Source organism: Pinus tabuliformis, chromosome J, assembly GCF_031772625.1.
Source record: "Pinus tabuliformis cultivar Carrire ecotype Pingquan chromosome J, CPIR1, whole genome shotgun sequence".
Lineage (NCBI taxonomy): Eukaryota > Viridiplantae > Streptophyta > Pinopsida > Pinales > Pinaceae > Pinus > Pinus tabuliformis.
The window spans coordinates 13,757,021-13,773,962 of record NC_142295.1 but is presented as its reverse complement, the minus strand read 5'-3'; the positions used below and the strand labels follow the sequence as shown (position 1 = coordinate 13,773,962).

The following is a 16,942-nucleotide window of genomic DNA, read 5'->3' as shown; positions in this document are numbered from 1 at the left end:
CGGCATATATGGACATATTTTTCACTCTGATGGACAGATCAGGCTGTCTTTTCCGTGACCGGGCTCAGTATGTGCATGAAGGGCTGCCAGCAATTGCATCTATGTCCTGGTGGCAGCATTCTCAAGCGGCTTCATTGTCAGGTTTAATTGAATGGTTAATATGGCATTTTAGCATTACCTGATCTATTGTTTGTACAGCAGATTAGAATAGGTTATGTACATAAATAAGCAGCCATAAGGGCAGCATCTTGTTTCAGTTGGCTTTTAGTTTGTTTGAATTCAGTTTCAGTTTGAAAATAAGTCTTCAGCTGTGTTGATTTGTTGATGATGACTCCATTGCCCAATGGTGGAGGCACGGTCTGCTCTACCAAAGTTCTGCGGTTCTTGGCACCTCCAGGAAGCTGCAGCTGCCATCCCAAATGGAGCCAATGTTAGACTCCGTCTCATGTCAGAGATAGATTCTTCTTCAAAACGGGGTTTTGAAGAAGAAATCATTAATGTGTTGTTTAAATTTGTGTAATTTATCTCCAGCTTTTCAAAAGACAGTAGCAAACTTCAAGCTTCTATCCCTGCAAAAACAAAAGAAAGCAAAACATACATCAGACTCTACTGTTGATGAATTTGGTCAAGTTTTATCTTCATATGGTTTCAATTATCATGGTACAGAGGTTTTCTACAGTGGCACATCCAGTCATTCATTTCGAAGCTTTGCAGCTCCTTAGAGCAGCAATAATTATCAAAGAGGAACAACTTGGCCACAGAATGGTCTACCCTCAAATCCATTTCTTTCCGCTTTAATGTTTGAAAGTATACATTATTGGACTTCTCGTTCTTTTGAAACTTATTCAACCGGAAACCAACATTCCTGCTACCCCATGGCAACCAAAGGTGGATGCTTTATGTCAGCCTGTTGTGTCAGGGAGTCAGAGTGTTTGCGAGAACCTACATAAGCGAAATCCCAACAGAGACAATGGTTATTTTGCAGTTATGAGACATGTTACAACAGTTGAAAATCATTTTCTTTACACTTAATTTGGGCAAAGTTTAATTCACTTTTCTTATATGTGTGGGAAATGTTTATTGGGTGGCTTAGATGTGAAAGAAACATTTTCCATGTCCTTGGCTCTGAATAGTGTGTCTCCAATCAAAGTGTTTTATTGTGATACTGGACTTTTTTACCCTCAGAGCTTTTATGAGGATTTTTATCCAGTGCTTCTTATGCATTTTTCATGCATTTATAAATTTGTAGCTTGCCTATGTTCCAAGAGGAAATGCTTTAGTGATGAATTCATCCATCAAGTTATTCACCAGTTTGGAAATGAGTATGAGACACCAGTTCTTGCACCAAGGAGTTTTGGTACAGAGGAGGACCTGATAAAGGACTGTATTTTAGTTATGGGATTGCGTGAATCTGTCTATTGGACGAGTTGGTTGCTGACATATGCCGCAATGGGTGCTTTCACCTCTCTGATCTTGGTTTTGATGGCCAAAGTCACTGGACTCTTTGCTGTATCAGATACAAAAGTGACTTTTCTACTTGTTTATTCTTTCACATTATCTCTGATTACTATGGCATTTGCATTAAGCACAATGTTTTCAAAGGTCAGGACAGCAATAAGTGTCTCTGGAGCTGCGTCTTTTCTTGGAGGATCCATGAGAATGACCGTGTCTTTTTGTGTCATTATGGTCAAAATCACAAACAATCTGCAGCTTTTGCCCCTGATTATGCTAGTTCTTCTCATATCTAAGGCTGTTGGTGATGTTTTTAATGGAGGATTTTATGAAGAGCAAGCTCGGCTGAGAGGTATCCCATTGCTCGAATCGAGGCCAAAACAGTATATGCGCAATATGATTGCCAAAGAAGCTTGTGCAAATCAAAAGGTTGCATATTTTCCACGTGTCGTTAAGGTTGGAGATGTAGTTGCAATGCTACAGAGCAATAGTCATAATGGTTTCCCTGTAATTGATCATCTACAAAATGGAGAAACAGAGTATCTATATATTGTAGATAAGTTTGATGGTGGCGGTGGCATCAGAGTAAAGCAGCAATATCTCTACATGGTTGCTTTAACTTAATAATCCCATATTCGTTTTTCTTCTCGGCATTCTTCAAGCGTTGTTCCATCCAGGGGTTGATTTCCATTATTGTGATAAGATGCTCTGCCAGATAGCCTGAAGCCCATTGAAAGGAGAAACCACATTCATGTTTAGATGGACGAGAGCTGTTTGTTATTTACACGGTAAAGTGAGAAGAGAACAATTGCCATGAGGTTAATGCATTTAATATTATATCATTCCTTTATTTGGGGAGGTTACAGATAGTCTTTGGAGTGGGAGTCATCTCCATTGTTATATATTTTGTCCTTTAAACGAGGATTCTACTGGATGGAACTAGTCAAAGGAAAGGGAAGCAAGTGCATATCCCCTTCTTGTCAATGGGACAGGGAAGCAACTTCAGAAGGCGTTTGAAAATATTTACAGTTGCCTTGACAATATATTTGGATTACAAGACAATCCAGAAGAAGGACGAATGGATTACTGTGGATAAACGGGATGATCTATGGGAGAGAGCTCATGAACGGAATGCTAATCGCCTTCTTAGTGCCATGATTGAATTAGAAGGATTATGGGTGAAATTAGGCCAGTATCTCTCTACCCGTGCAGATGTTCTTCCCGATGTTTATATACAGCTGCTCAAGCAGTTACAAGACTCTCTTTCACCTCGTCCATTATCAGAGGTTTACCAGACCATAGAGAAAGAGTTGGGAAAGCCCAAAAGTGAAATATTTACGGATTTTGATGAAACACCTCTTGCCACAGCCTCGATAGCCCAAGTTCATCGAAGTCGTTTGAAGGATGGACGGGATGTGGTTGTAAAGGTTCAGCATAAGGGCATCAAGGATGTCATTCTTCAGGATTTGAAGAATGCTAGGACAATTGTTGAATGGATAGCCTGGGCAGAACCACAATATGATTTTAGTCCAGTGATTGATGAATGGTGTAATGAAGCACCCAAAGAACTCGACTTCAACACAGAAGCTGAAAATACACGAAAGGTTGCCAGGAACCTTAATTATCGAAGCAGGCAGAGTGATAGTTCCATTGCTAATTATGTTGATGTATTTATTCCTGAAGTCATCCGGTCAGCAGAAAAAGTTCTTTTTTTGGAATACATGGATGGGGTGCGGTTAAATGACAAATGTAAAACAGGGAACCACGCCAAGGCACTAGATCCGGCCCTCATTTACGCCACAGAATATCAATCATAGGCAGAAGAATAGGATTCAATTTCTTATTTAAGACTTCAGATTTCCTTATTTGAATGGCCAGCGCATTTCCAGAGATTTGGGGCGCAGTTTGCAAAGTGGCATGCAAGATTGGATTGCCTGTAGCTTCAGCAAATGGGATTGACACCTGCCCTTCACTTCAGCCACCTGCAAACACCTGTTACCAGATGCATAAGAGTCTGCGCTCCAATTGTTAGGCTTTTTGGTTAGAGATTTACGAGGGGATAGTTATTACATGTTCTATTAATGGAATTCAAGTGAGACAGCGCAGGAGTTTTTGATTTCAAGAGAAACACATTTGCTATTTCGATACTTAATCTTGATTTCATGAGATTTTTCTCCAGATTTTGTCTCCTAATCATCAGCAGATTTAGGGGAACACTGTTCTGTTTATGGAATGGATGTAACGCTTTTAGGTTAATTTTTGTAATTTCAGTTTCAAACAGCGCCCAGATTGTGGGTCAATCTGTTGTTTTGTTTTAGAATAGTTTATAAAAATAATGATTTTGTAATAAAAAAAGTTGGAGAGAGTGAGGGAGAGAGGGGAGTTTTTCTGAGCGCTGGGAGCTGTTGGAGAAGCAGAGAGCTTTGTATTGTACAATTTTCTGCAGAGAATTTAATGGAATTTCACAGCTCTGTTTGCTGAGATTCATGTGGTATGTTGATTTAGCATAAGTTTTTCCCTTTGTCTCATATGTAATCAGTTATATTCCATTTCATTTCATGACCCTTTCAAGCTGAACAAATGAAGTGATTAGGTAGGAATTCATAGTATTATATGCTCCTCCTATAAGTTTGTTCGCATTCGATGTTTTCTACTGTTTAAGGAGGATTCAGAGTTATTGTCTGCCCTCCTTAACTCCTCACCAGTCTTGCCATCCCGTTTGAAACCAGATTTGGTGTTAAATTGCATGCCTACCTTGCCTCAGTTGACAACCTGTGTAGTCATTATATTTTTCTGTTTGAAGCTGTGATTTTGCCCATGTAGCCCAGAAAAGCCCCGTCATTCCATTAAAAAACCCCAAAAATCATTAAATCAAACCCCCCTCATCAATTTACTAGCCTAATATCTTTGATCCTAATTGGTCAGCTTATTATATTATAAGATCTATCAAATCTGACCCGAGAGAGCCTTCTCATACCTCGTAGGGCTAGCTACGAGGTGAAATGGTTTGATGTAGCCTTGAGAGTTTGTCTATCTCAGCCTAGGTGAATTCCAAGCGCTAACATGTTCCACTCCAGTCTTAGCACTACCTGACTTCAACAAATCTTTTGTCATTGAATGTGATGCTTCAGGGATAGGTATTGGGGCAGTCTTAATACAGGAAGGGCGACCCTTGGACTTCACAAGCCAACAACTAAGTGGGAAGAATCTGGGCCAATCTACCTATGAAAAAGAAATGATGGCCATCTTACATGCAGTCGACAACTGGCGCCCTTACTTATTGGGGCGACGTTTCCAAATCTGCACAGATCATCACAATCTTAAATATTTTCTGGAGCAACGCCTATCTTCCCCACAACAAAATAAATGGCTAGCTAAAATGCTGGGATATGATTATGAGATCATTTACAAGAAAGGGAAAGACAATAGGGTAGCAGATGCATTATGTCGCCAATTTGAGGAGGAAAGTACTCTGCTAGCAATTTCCCTCCCCATTCCAGAATGGATTGAAGAAGCTCGTAGAGAATGGTTTTCACACCCAGGGCTATCCCAACTCATTTCTCAATTGCAGGTCGATCCAAATTCCATCAAGGGCTACTCCTGGCAGGATGACATTCTTCGCTACCGAGACAGAGTAGTAATATCACCAACATCAACCCTCAAAAGTCGCATATTGGCCGAATTGCACTCATCCCCCATTGCAGGACATTCGGGCTTTCAGAAAACTTATGCTCGCACCAGAAGATCATTTTTTTGGACCGACATGAAAAAGGACATCCTTACTTTTGTCGCAGAATGTGATGTCTGTCAACGCCACAAAGGAGAAACCGTCAACACACCAGGCACATTACAACCATTGCCCATTCTGACATCAATTTGGACGGAGGTTTCCATGGATTTCATTACAGGTCTTCCAAAATCAGGGAACAAGTCAGTCATCATGGTGGTGGTGGACCGCTTGTCAAAGTATGCTCATTTTTGTGCCCTACCCCACCCGTTTACACCAACTTTGGTTGCGCAAACTTTCATGGATTAGATATTCAAACTACATGGCATGCCCACTTCTATTGTGTCTGATCGTGACCCGATCTTCACTAGTAATTTTTGGCAAGAACTCTTCAGGCTACAGGGCACTCAACTAAAACTCAGCACTTCCTATCATCCGCAAAGGATGGTCAAACCGAAGCAGTCAACAAATGTCTAGAAACCTACCTCAGGTGTTTCACTTCAGAAAAGCAACACCTTTGGGTACAGTGGTTACCTCTGACGGAATGGTGGTATAACACCAACTATCATGCCTCTACTAAAATGACTCCTTATGAAGCAGTATATGGTCAACTTCTGCCTTCCCCTATTTCTTATCTCCAGGGATGCTCCAAAGTACAAGCAGTGGATCAACTCCTACAACACCGCGCCACCATGCTCGCCCATCTTAGAGAGAATCTTCATCAAGCTCAGAACCGCATGAAGCAACAGGTCGACCAGCATCACTCAGAGCGCTAGTTTTAAGAAGGGGACCAAGTCTTTTTGAAGCTGCAACCATATAAGCAAACATCACTCAAAGACAAGGGGTGTCAGAAGCTATCTCCAAAATTCTATGGACCCTACCAAGTACTTCAGCGCATTGGAGAAGTGGCTTACAAGTTGGCTTTGCCACCTACTACAAAAATCCATCCAGTTTTCCATGTATCATGCCTCAAGAAAGTAATTGGGAACAATTGCCGAGTTCAAACCAGTCTACCTGAACTGGACGACGAAGAGTCAATCTGGCTTCAACCCGAACAGGTCCTCGCCACAAGAGACAAGCACCTGCGCGGCTGTATGATTAAGGAAGTCCTCGTCAAATGGAAAGACACCTCTCCGGAAGATGCAACTTGGGAACCAACTACTATTCTTCAGTAGTTTCCGCAGCTTCAGCCTTGAGGACAAGGCTAGTCTTAAGGGGGAGGGCATGTTAGGGTCCCACCCTAACCCCCTTACTTATGTCTTGGGATCACGTCATAGTCAAAGAGTCAATAAAGCCCATATATTTTGTAAGTGGTTAACCCGAAATTAATGACGGGACCACAGTTAGTTGCAAATGGGCCCTAGCCATAGTATTAGATAGATGGTATTAATAAAACTCACGGTATTGACCCGTGGTATTGCATGTATGAGTCATATATAAAGGATAGAGACTCCCTGCGAGGAGCATCATGTCTTATTTTGTAATCGAGCTCTGCTCTATTGGAGGTTGCCCCCTCGAAGAGGCATGTGAACATTGCTCTTTGAATAATAAAATCATTGCTATTCTGTGTTTTGGGTATATTTTCTTCGCATATTCTGTGTTCTGGGTATCTTTTCTTCGCATATTCTGTATCTAGGTATTATTTTGCAGGTTAAGAGCATAACAAGGCTAATCTTGTGCTTGTTGAAAAATGTGTAACTAGGTTCGATCTTCATAAATATGAAATGTACTTTTGATTCTTGTAAATTGTAAAATGAAAGAGAAATTATTATTATTGTTTTTGGAGCATGGGTTTCATGCTCTAGGTTTTTCATTTTATAGGTCAAGCCACCCATTGAGTGCTTCTAGGGTTTTTCCTAGGTCAAGAAGTCAAAAGAGTCATTGTCATAAGTTGAAGACTCCTTCGAGCACATTGTAACTTGTAAAGAAAATTACTTTTGTCATTTAAAGGGTCAAAATACCCTCCAAGACCAAGTCGGTCTGGCAGTTGGCAAGTCAGCCTAAAAGAAAGAGCCACGTCTAACTTGAAGAGCCTATATATAGGAGGAAACTCGACCTCCTTGAGAGTCATTCATCCATCACTCATTCTAGTGAAGGAGGAAGAAGAAGGCGACGAAGAAGGAAGAGGATGAAGGAGACTTTTGTTTGGGCTATTTCTCTCTCACACATGCTAAGGAGGACTAGAGTTTCTGCAATAGATCTAGGTTTTCTATCTACAAGTTCGATCTTGGAGAAAAGAAGGCAAGAAGGTCAAGCGAAGGTCACCAAGGGTCATCCCCAAGCTCCAGAAGTCAAAGAAAGGCAAGCGAAGGTCAAAGGAAGGCTTAGAAGGAAAAGGCTCACACATGTGGCAGTAGAAACTGTTGGGGCGCTGAAAATTTAAGATCCGCAGTGGAGGCTGAAATTCTGCAGCTGGAGGTCAAAGAAGTGCTACGGGAAGAGATTTGACTGGGTTTGACTAGATCAAGGTTAGCACATCATCCGGAGAGGTTGGTCTTCGTCTTGGAGTGTATTGGGTTTAGTCTTAAGGTCTTGGAATTCATCAATTGAAGAATCTATAAGGAAGAGAAGAGATTTGCGGGTTTTCCTCTCAAGTGGAGAGGTTTGGTCCTAGCTTGCAGCCTATATTTTGTGTTCTTGTTCTTCTTGTTTTGGTAGTTGTTTGATGATACACACACATAATAATAAGTAACAAAGATAATAAGTAAAAAGACATCACAAGCAGTTATCAAGTAAAGAGAAGTCACTTTAATCACTGCCTTATAAATATCTTAACATAGTTTCAGAGCTAAGGTTGACTAAGGGCATTATGAAGATCTCCATTACATTGAAGAAGTTCCTCAAGAAGTGTTCAAAGATAGCAAGTCATCTCAATAAAGGCATCAAGGAAGAATGGAATCTTCTATTTACTACAAAGAAGGAAGTAATCAAGACAAAGGATGAATGTCTCTTCTTAGCACTCACTAGCACATTCCAAGACAAGAGCATTTGGGTAATTGATAGTGATGCATCTAGACACATGACTGGTCATCACAAATAGCTGAAAACATTATCAAAGGGAAAATCTTCTTACTCAGTGGAACTCAGAGATAATAAGAGCTATCCTGTAAGAGGAATTGGGTCAACCTCTATAGAGCTGGAAAATGGAAGCAACATTCATCTCAACAACATCCTATTTGTTCCAGGTTTGCATAAGAACTAACTTTCTATTTCAAGTCTAGAAGATAAGGGTGATGGACTAGCTTTCATTGACGGAAAAGTTGTAGTATGGAGTAAGAAATCAAGCATAAACAATGCTAGAGTAATTGGGAAAGAAAAAATGAATTTGGAAAACATGAGAGAGGTTTTTGGCCATAATACACCAAGGAAGAAAAATATCCTTCACTTTTTACACAGGTGTCATGGTTTTAGAGAAATGTCAAAAATACAGTTGCCTAAGGAGAATTGATGCACCTCTGAAGTGACCTTGGGAAAATCAATATTTCTCCTAGCTTGGTTGGCCAAATGACTTGCTTGATGAGTAAAATGATAACTAGACACAAATATATTTCCAATGAGCTATCATGAGCTCAATTTGGAGTTGAGGAAGACCTTAAAAAGTTGACTGCAACAGCACTCTGCCTTTAGGCAGCCTCATTTTGCACATTTTGACCAGTCTTGGGAGATTTGACTTTTGATAGGGCAAATGAACTTCAAATTGAAAAATTCAAGTTGCGTTGGAAAGTAGACTCAATAATATTTCCAACGAGCTATCGTGAACCCAATTTGGACACTAGGAAGGCCTCCAAAACTTGATCTGAAAACGACGCTATGCACAGAATCAGTGGCGCTACGCATAGAAATTTTTAACACAGGCTTTTCCAATAGGTGCGTAGCACCACCTGGCGCTCGCTTTTGATAGGGACCTCCTTTTGAATAAAACTTGGCATTTTTGAATTCATTATGAAAATTTATGCATGCCTAGAAATTACTAGGAAATTTCTACAAGTTTTGGGTCACCTAAAGGGCCAAAAACACCTAAAAAATGCCCTCTTTTCCGCTTTTTGGCCACACACGAAGCAGTCTTGGGAGATTGCAATTTTGGAGGGGTAAATGGACTCCAAATAAAAAAATTAAAGTTTTTCCAGAAAGTAGACTCGTAGGGCTTTCGAATGAGCTATCCTGCACCTGATTTGGACCTCGGGAAGACCTCCAAAAGCAGCTTGGAAAACGCACTATGCACAGAAAAATGGCGCTACGCACAGGATGAAAAAGTGCCAATTTTGCTCAAAAACTTTGTTTTTCGCCTAGTTTTCTTCTAGTTTGACTTTTTCTCTCTTATGGTAAAATTCATGATGTGACATTATGCAAATTGTTGTACTATGATTTAAAAATGATAAAATATTGACTTGATAAGGTAGATACATTAGTTGTAGGTGGTTTTGAGTTGAATGAATCAGTTTCCTATGTTTTAGAGGCAAGTTGTTCCACTGCCTATTTTTGTGTTCCTAGTTTAGATATGGTTGAAACCACCCCTATTCTCATGGATTCGACCCCTAATGGATAGCATAGGTGGTTTGGAGGTCTATATCATGTGTTTTTCAGTCATTTGTAAAGGTTGGACTCTTGTGAATGCTTTGAGCACTATTGTACATCATCTCTGCAGTTTGGAAAGGAAATAGACCAGGGTTTGCAACATTTTATGGGATTCTTGTGGCAAGGTGACTTAGTATTGTTTTTCCTTCTGTGATTCAAGTTATCATGTGTTTATGTGTGCCATTATCTCTCTCTTTTCTACTTAACTAAATGAATCAAGTATAAAGGTGGAAATCATTGATGTTGCAGTGCTCTACCTTAGGGTTTATTTAGTTTTACATGTTTTCTACTGTCTGAAGAGGACTCATGACATTTCCATGCCCTCTCCAACTCCTCATCAGTCTTAAGACTCTCAATTTCACTTAATTCAAAGTACTAATGCACTTGCCTACCTCGCCCCATAGAACCCTCTGCAAAACTGAGCTCATTCCCGGACCCAAAACTGCCTTTCACATCTGATCCAACAAACCATTATTAAAATCAATCAAACTCTTCTGAGCATATACCTAGCCTAAAATTAGTTTTTATATCAGTCATCTCAAGCTTTATTTGCCATATTTTCCTGAGATTGACAAGGAGAGAGCCCTCTCCCGACCTAGTAGGGCTAGCTACCAGGTTAAGCGTGGTTTGATGTTACCCTAGACCTACCTTTCTCAGCCTGAGGTAGATTCAGGCCATAACAGTGGTGATGGTCTATCTTTTTGTTGATAGGCAAGACCTTCAAAATTTTGTGCAAGTTATTCAAGTTATTATCTTTTTTGTTGCACATTAATTTATATCTATTTTAATTGTTCGTATCTTTGTGTATGTAGGTCAGGAACAATTATGGTGGCTACATTGGAAATTCCATTACATGTGACCCTAACCTTCTAGCTAGATAAGTTAGGAGTAGGTATAACTGCATGTTAGTTTTCCTTGCACATGCATCTTGTATTCCCTTTTTGTAGTCTTTCGTTTTCTTTCTATACTTTTGCCTTACATCCTCTTTTGGGTTTAGCCCCCTTTTGTTTATTTATTTTGGTTTGGTTATCTTGTTATGTCTTATCTCTTTTCATGTTTTACTGAATAAGACATTGCATGAATAATGTTTCCACTGGCTGGAAAGATAATGTGGAAAAATAGAAAAACACTTTGTGGCAGTGCAACATTTGGCTAACTCTCCATCCTTCTTCCTTGTCTTGGTTACACCTTTTGGTAGATGATGTTCTGAAAAAAAATACAATCCTTATGTTAGGAAATCCTTATGCTGAACCATGATATCCATGTTTATTATGGAATCAAACCTCATGCCTACACTCATGCCTTTATGTTTCGGTGTTCTCGAATTGATCCAATCAAGTTAGAAGGAAAAGGGGAAAATCTAAATGAGAAAACCAACATCAGAGGTCTTATATATCCTTATATGAAGGGACAACCTCTCCTACTCCCAATAAATCGGGATCCCTCTTCCACCCATGAAATAAAGAAGTTCCAATGCAAAGTTCTATATAAATAAATAAATAAATGCAAAAGAAGAGAACAGATTCCTATGTAGAGAGGTCAAACAAACAACTTTTCCAGGGTATTGTCTAGGCTCGATGGTAGCGGTGCAATGTTTTTGTTCCTAAAGTGACTCCATTGGGGTATTGTCCAGGCCTGTTGGTAGCAGAGCAACACCAAAGATGGAAAACTATACTCTGAAAAAATAAAGCTCGCGAACATCATTACCCTATCCTAATTCGAAAGATTATGTGATCACTGACCTTATGTTTGTGTTTAACTGAGTAAAGGAATGAAGGGGACTATGTTTATGCACGGGGTAAGTGGGGAAGCCATGGTAATTTGAATGATGAATCAATACTCCCTGAAGAACTAGACCTTGCATGAAAGAATTGACCAAGGCAGAGAAGTTGGAGTTCTACCAGTGTGTCACCAAGTGTTGTCGCTATGACAAATACCCTCCAAAATTTTTCCTACACTTGAATTTTGGAGCCTATCATGGATCTTTTGATTGACCTTTCTGTAGTCACTTCTAGCTTTGTTAAGTCTTTGAGCTCCCTTTTGGATTGGAAGTGTCGAAGTCACTTTCTCTCACATGCTTAGCCCGTAACAAGTGCATGAGCACATTCTTTTACGAAAACTTGAACAAGCATAGCATGGTCCATCAAGACTATGCCTGTGCAATGTCAAATCCATGTCAACAGTCAGTGCACACTGACATCAGAATTTTCTCACTTCTACCTGTGTTTGTACCTCTATTTTGTGAGTTTCTCCAACTGTCGCTTTTACGCACTTTTACTATCGCAAGTGTTGTTTTTGTGTTTATGACAGTCACTTTCACTTTATTTCCTTTTAATTAGTGTCACTTTCATGTTATCTTTGCCCTAGCATGTGTGGTTTTCATCATCGTTCACATATCTCAAGTGTCATTCGCACTTTTGTTTTCATATAGAAAGTGTCGTCTTTTGGCATGGGAATTGCCACTCATCATGTTAAGTGGATTTGGATTGTTTCAAAGGTAAATATTTGTGATAATGAAGTTTTCTTGTCATGTAGGCATGTTCCACACTCATTCCCAAATTTTCACACACTATAGCACAAGTGTCGTCATTGTCATCACAAAGTGTATCTTTAATGTTGCACTTGTCATAACCTATCGCAAAGGTTGTCACACTAAGGAAAGTATGTTTTCATTTGTTTATATCTTATGTCTTCAAGTTTATAAGTGTGTGATCATCGTCATTTCCTTTCACTAATCACATTAGTTTCACTAATCCCACAATTAGTCAAATTTCAGAAAATTCCTAACGACTTAGCCTCATCTGACCTACCTAAACTGCACATTGTATAGTCCCAACCATTAAGATGTAACCTTTCCTCTTGAAACTACGGAATTCATAGTTCTTGCCTCCCAAGATTGTGCACTGTGTAGTTTCAGTGCTCAAACCCGAGCCTTGGCCTCCAAAGCTACGCAATTCATCCCTCCAACCTGGCCCCAACTGCGCACTATGCAATCTCTGAACTCAAGCTCAAACTATGAGATCTTTAACTCTGCAATTGCATAATTACCAGGATTTATTTTCCTCCTAGAACTTCACAGTTGGCTAAAACAATGCAAAACCCCTCATCCTAGATCATTGACTCCCAAAACTGTGCATTTTCTCTCTCCTGCCCAACTAGAACTATGCATTATGAAGTCTTAAGGTTGAGGCCTTAGCCTTGAGCTCCTGAACTACGTAATTGTGCAATCACCCAATCTCCTCTGTCTTCCATAACTGTGCAATTGGATGAATCAGTGCCCAACCCCTCATCCTACCTCACTGAGCTCCCAAATTGCACAATCTTCTTCCTCAGTCCAGCCTGAACTATGAATTGCATAGTCTCAAGGCTCATGCCTAACCCTTGACTTCCTGAGTTGCACAACTACACAGTCACTGAGCCTCTCCGTTGGCATACCACCCGGTTCCGGCTCAGTTACTGGATCATTATGCAAGATCTTAGACTAGGGGTTTATCAGACTGATGTCATCTTGTCATGAGTGGATTGTAGATGCAAGAAATCTATCATGCTATGGAAAGATGATGAAGGAGGACATGCTATAAGACACCTAAGGAGTTGAGGAGATAATATGATCATCAGAAAAGAAGACAAAGGAACACTAGATTACAAGGAAATACCAAATAGCAAGACCACATGAAGACTCCATTTGATTCACAACCTTTTGGAGGGTATATATGAAGAAAAAATCCTATCTCTCATGAAGATTAAGCATTGGACACATGTCTTATTGAAGACATATACCAAGGAGCAACAACAATGGCTTGGCATTTCCATATCATCAAGCAGTCTATGTCAGCAGTGTCATGTCATGTCATGAGTTGTCATATGCCACATAATTATTGTGGACCATGTAAATTCTTACTCAAAATGTATTGTAAGTGGAAGTACAAAGGACACATATAGAATGTGAAGATTCATTTAAATTTGAAAAGTCATGGGAAGTCAAACAATCATGAGGGTAGTTAAAGAGTCACACAGAAGGTGAAGAATCACCTCTTGGTTATATATACACCCTCATTGTATGGGAAAAGGACTTTTCACCTTGGCTCCTCCCGCAAGGCATTAGAGAGACAAACTAGTTATTTTGTGGAGCAAGGAGTGGTTCCAACACTCCACTATTGGAGCTTGTGGTGTTCATTATATACATGTATCTGGGAAATTTTACTTAATATATGAAGCTTGATGGCCATCATGTTCTTCATGCATGAATTATGAATATTTGTAAGAATGTTTTGTGAATGTTTGTAGTTCGTGTTTTTTCTCACCTTTTCTGAAGTGTAGAACTATTTCAGTATTTTAGTGCTTATCATATTGAGAATGTGTTGTAATGGATGTTATGATTGTCACATATTTATGGACTAATTTGCTGGATGTTAGACATATCCTTCTTGATAAATTTGGTTGCATGACCGTGGCATATTTGTGGATTATTCTGTTGGATGTTAGATGAATTCTTACTTTTTATGTGTGTTTCTACTAGAATGGTACTATTACCTCTCCCATAGAGGCTCACCTCTCTTCCCCTCTTCAATAGAAGAACCTTAACACACCTAGGATTGAACACTCACCACGCACACTCACTTTCTTTCCGAAAGTACATGTGCATCCCTCTCTCTTACTAACATTTAGAGCCAAGGAAAATCTATAAGAATATATGGAAATTAGGCTGATACTCTGGATGGGGCTCCTATTCCAAATGGTGTGAGATGTAATTGGGAATTCACATCGGGAAGACCCTCTTGGTTGAAGGATTTCCAACACCTTCAACAACACCATGATGAAAATATTCCAAAGTTCACCAACATCGCGACCCTGCACTTTATCTGCCTTAGTGCTTAATGCAACATGGTCTTCCATGTCTAGCTTATACAGGTTCTTCACACAAACCCCGATCTAATTCACCTTTACCGTGGCTATGTTTCTCAATAATTCCTTTCCTTTGCTAAAGATCACATCATAACCATAGTCTACCAAAATTGCAACAGAGATGAGATTTTTCTTTAGGCCTGGAATGAACATGACATCTTTGAGCCTGAGAGGGGAGCCCGAATCCGTCTGAAAGGTGATTGTACCAATCCTAGTCACATTGTACCTTTTATTGTCCCCTAGATCAATGTGCATTTGGATATATTTCTCCTCCAAGTCACTGAAAAATTCTCTATACCCTGTCATGTGGAACAAGGCACTGAATCTAAGTACTACACCCTCCCCATCACTGTGTTGGCCATGCATGTGATAAGGGTAAAGTCAAGCTCAAACTGTGAATTCGAGGCTTCACCTACTTCTCCTCTTGAGGTATTCTTTCTTTCCTTTTTGTTTGGAAACTTTGTGGCATAATGCCCGAATTCATGACAATTGAAGCATTTAATTTTGGACAAATCTTTCTTCTTGACCCCTTGGATGGATTCTAGTTTATTTTGAGATTTCTTCCCTTTTCCCTTGTTTACCTTTCCAACCAATGCATAGTTTTCTTTATCCTCGCCCTTGGATGAAGTCTCGTCTATGGTATTCCACCTTATTTCCTCCTGTACCAATCAAGGTCATAAGAGTTCCCAATTCAATAGTTTCTCCCTCCCATTCACTGAATCTCGGTAGCTATTCCAACTCTTGGGAAGGCCTAGAAGGGCTAGGATTACCAAGTCATCCTCTAAAGCATTGACACAAACCCCACCAATTACATTACGACATTATGTGAAACTGCTCAGTTACTATAGAATAATGTCATTCTTCTGAATATTAATATTTCAAAGTTTATCCTTGAGTGCCAACTTCTTGTGGTCACTACTATTCTCAAACAATTCTATCAATTCTTTCCACATTGCAAATGGAATTTCTTTCCCATGGATATTTGAGACAATGTGATACTATACTTCCTCTAAGATTATTCTCGTCGCCTTGGCTACATCTTTCTTCCACTGAGAAAGGTTCTAGGCATCAGATGCTTGTGGTTTTGCAACATCTATCTTGATGTATTCTAGCAAGCCATTTTCATCCAATATCGACTCCATGCGATGAAATTAGAGGTGCATTCCAAGGCATATCTAGCCTCAACCTACTGAAGGTCATCTTCTCAGCACTTAAGAGATCCTGCTACACTAAATTGCAAACTCGATCCTCCTGAGAAACAACTTTGTAATTCTTGTTCTACTGTGAATATTACTCTGATACTGTATAGAAATTATGGTGTATATTTGCAACTATTCATGAAGTTTTAATTAAAATCACAAGACACAAACCTACTCTACTGCTCTGCGGAAGTTGATTCACAATTTAAAACAAAAATATTAGACATGCAATAAGAAATAAAACACATGCATACAATATTTTTCTAGGGAAAACAATATGCTAAAAACCCCAATGCCTGCTGGCATTAATTTGATGAATAGAGATGTATGACAATTGATTTTCTCAATTGACCATAAGCTGCAAGTGAATAATCTATCTCTCTACTCACTGAGAAAATCTGACCCAGGCATAGCCAATTTATGCCTCTTCTTAAGCCCCTATTTCCTGCACAATTCCTTGATAAATTAGGCCCCTATTATTTGAGAATTTCTCCAAAATGGATTGTACAATTCCCAAGGATGTTCACCGCACTGCATGCAACTCCTGTACATTCGAGACTAGTTTACTATTGATGTTACACTACCTTGGAATCTCCACCATAGCTAGGGAACTCGAATTATTTGCATGCAATAGCTACTTTAGGATGATTGATCAATTAACTGGATGATCACTGAGTTTGACTAAAGTCCCACTCCACAACTAACCTTCCACTAGTTCCTCCAATAATTGGAACTAGTTTAATTGAAAACAACTTGAGCTAACTGACCTTGATTACTACAAATTAGCAATCACACATGCTTAACTGAACTCTAACTCCTCCAACTGAAATTTACTGAGTAAACTAGGTGACACAAGCCATGTCACACAAATTAACTGCATCCAAGTTGTTTGCTGATGTGGAAATTCGATTTTTCTTAATTTAATCAAGGAAAAAACAAATTGAGAATTTCTTGCTACATTTTTCAACACTAAGATTTCTAAACTTTAAGATAAATTTTCAACCTTAAAATGCTTCTTGTAGCTCTCATACATGTATCAATATTGGTCTTATTAATGAAAATGTGATTGTATTGTTAGAATTAT

General features: G+C 39.4%; 1 protein-coding gene across 1 annotated transcript; it reads left to right on the top strand.

The window, feature by feature from the left end:
- Positions 1-2,435: 2,435 nt before the first annotated feature.
- On the top strand, positions 2,436-3,269 carry LOC149225185 (uncharacterized). Its single transcript, XM_089379885.1, has one exon. The coding sequence runs from the start codon at positions 2,436-2,438 to the stop codon at positions 3,267-3,269; it is 834 nt and encodes a 277-aa protein (XP_089236011.1).
- Positions 3,270-16,942: the final 13,673 nt, after the last annotated feature.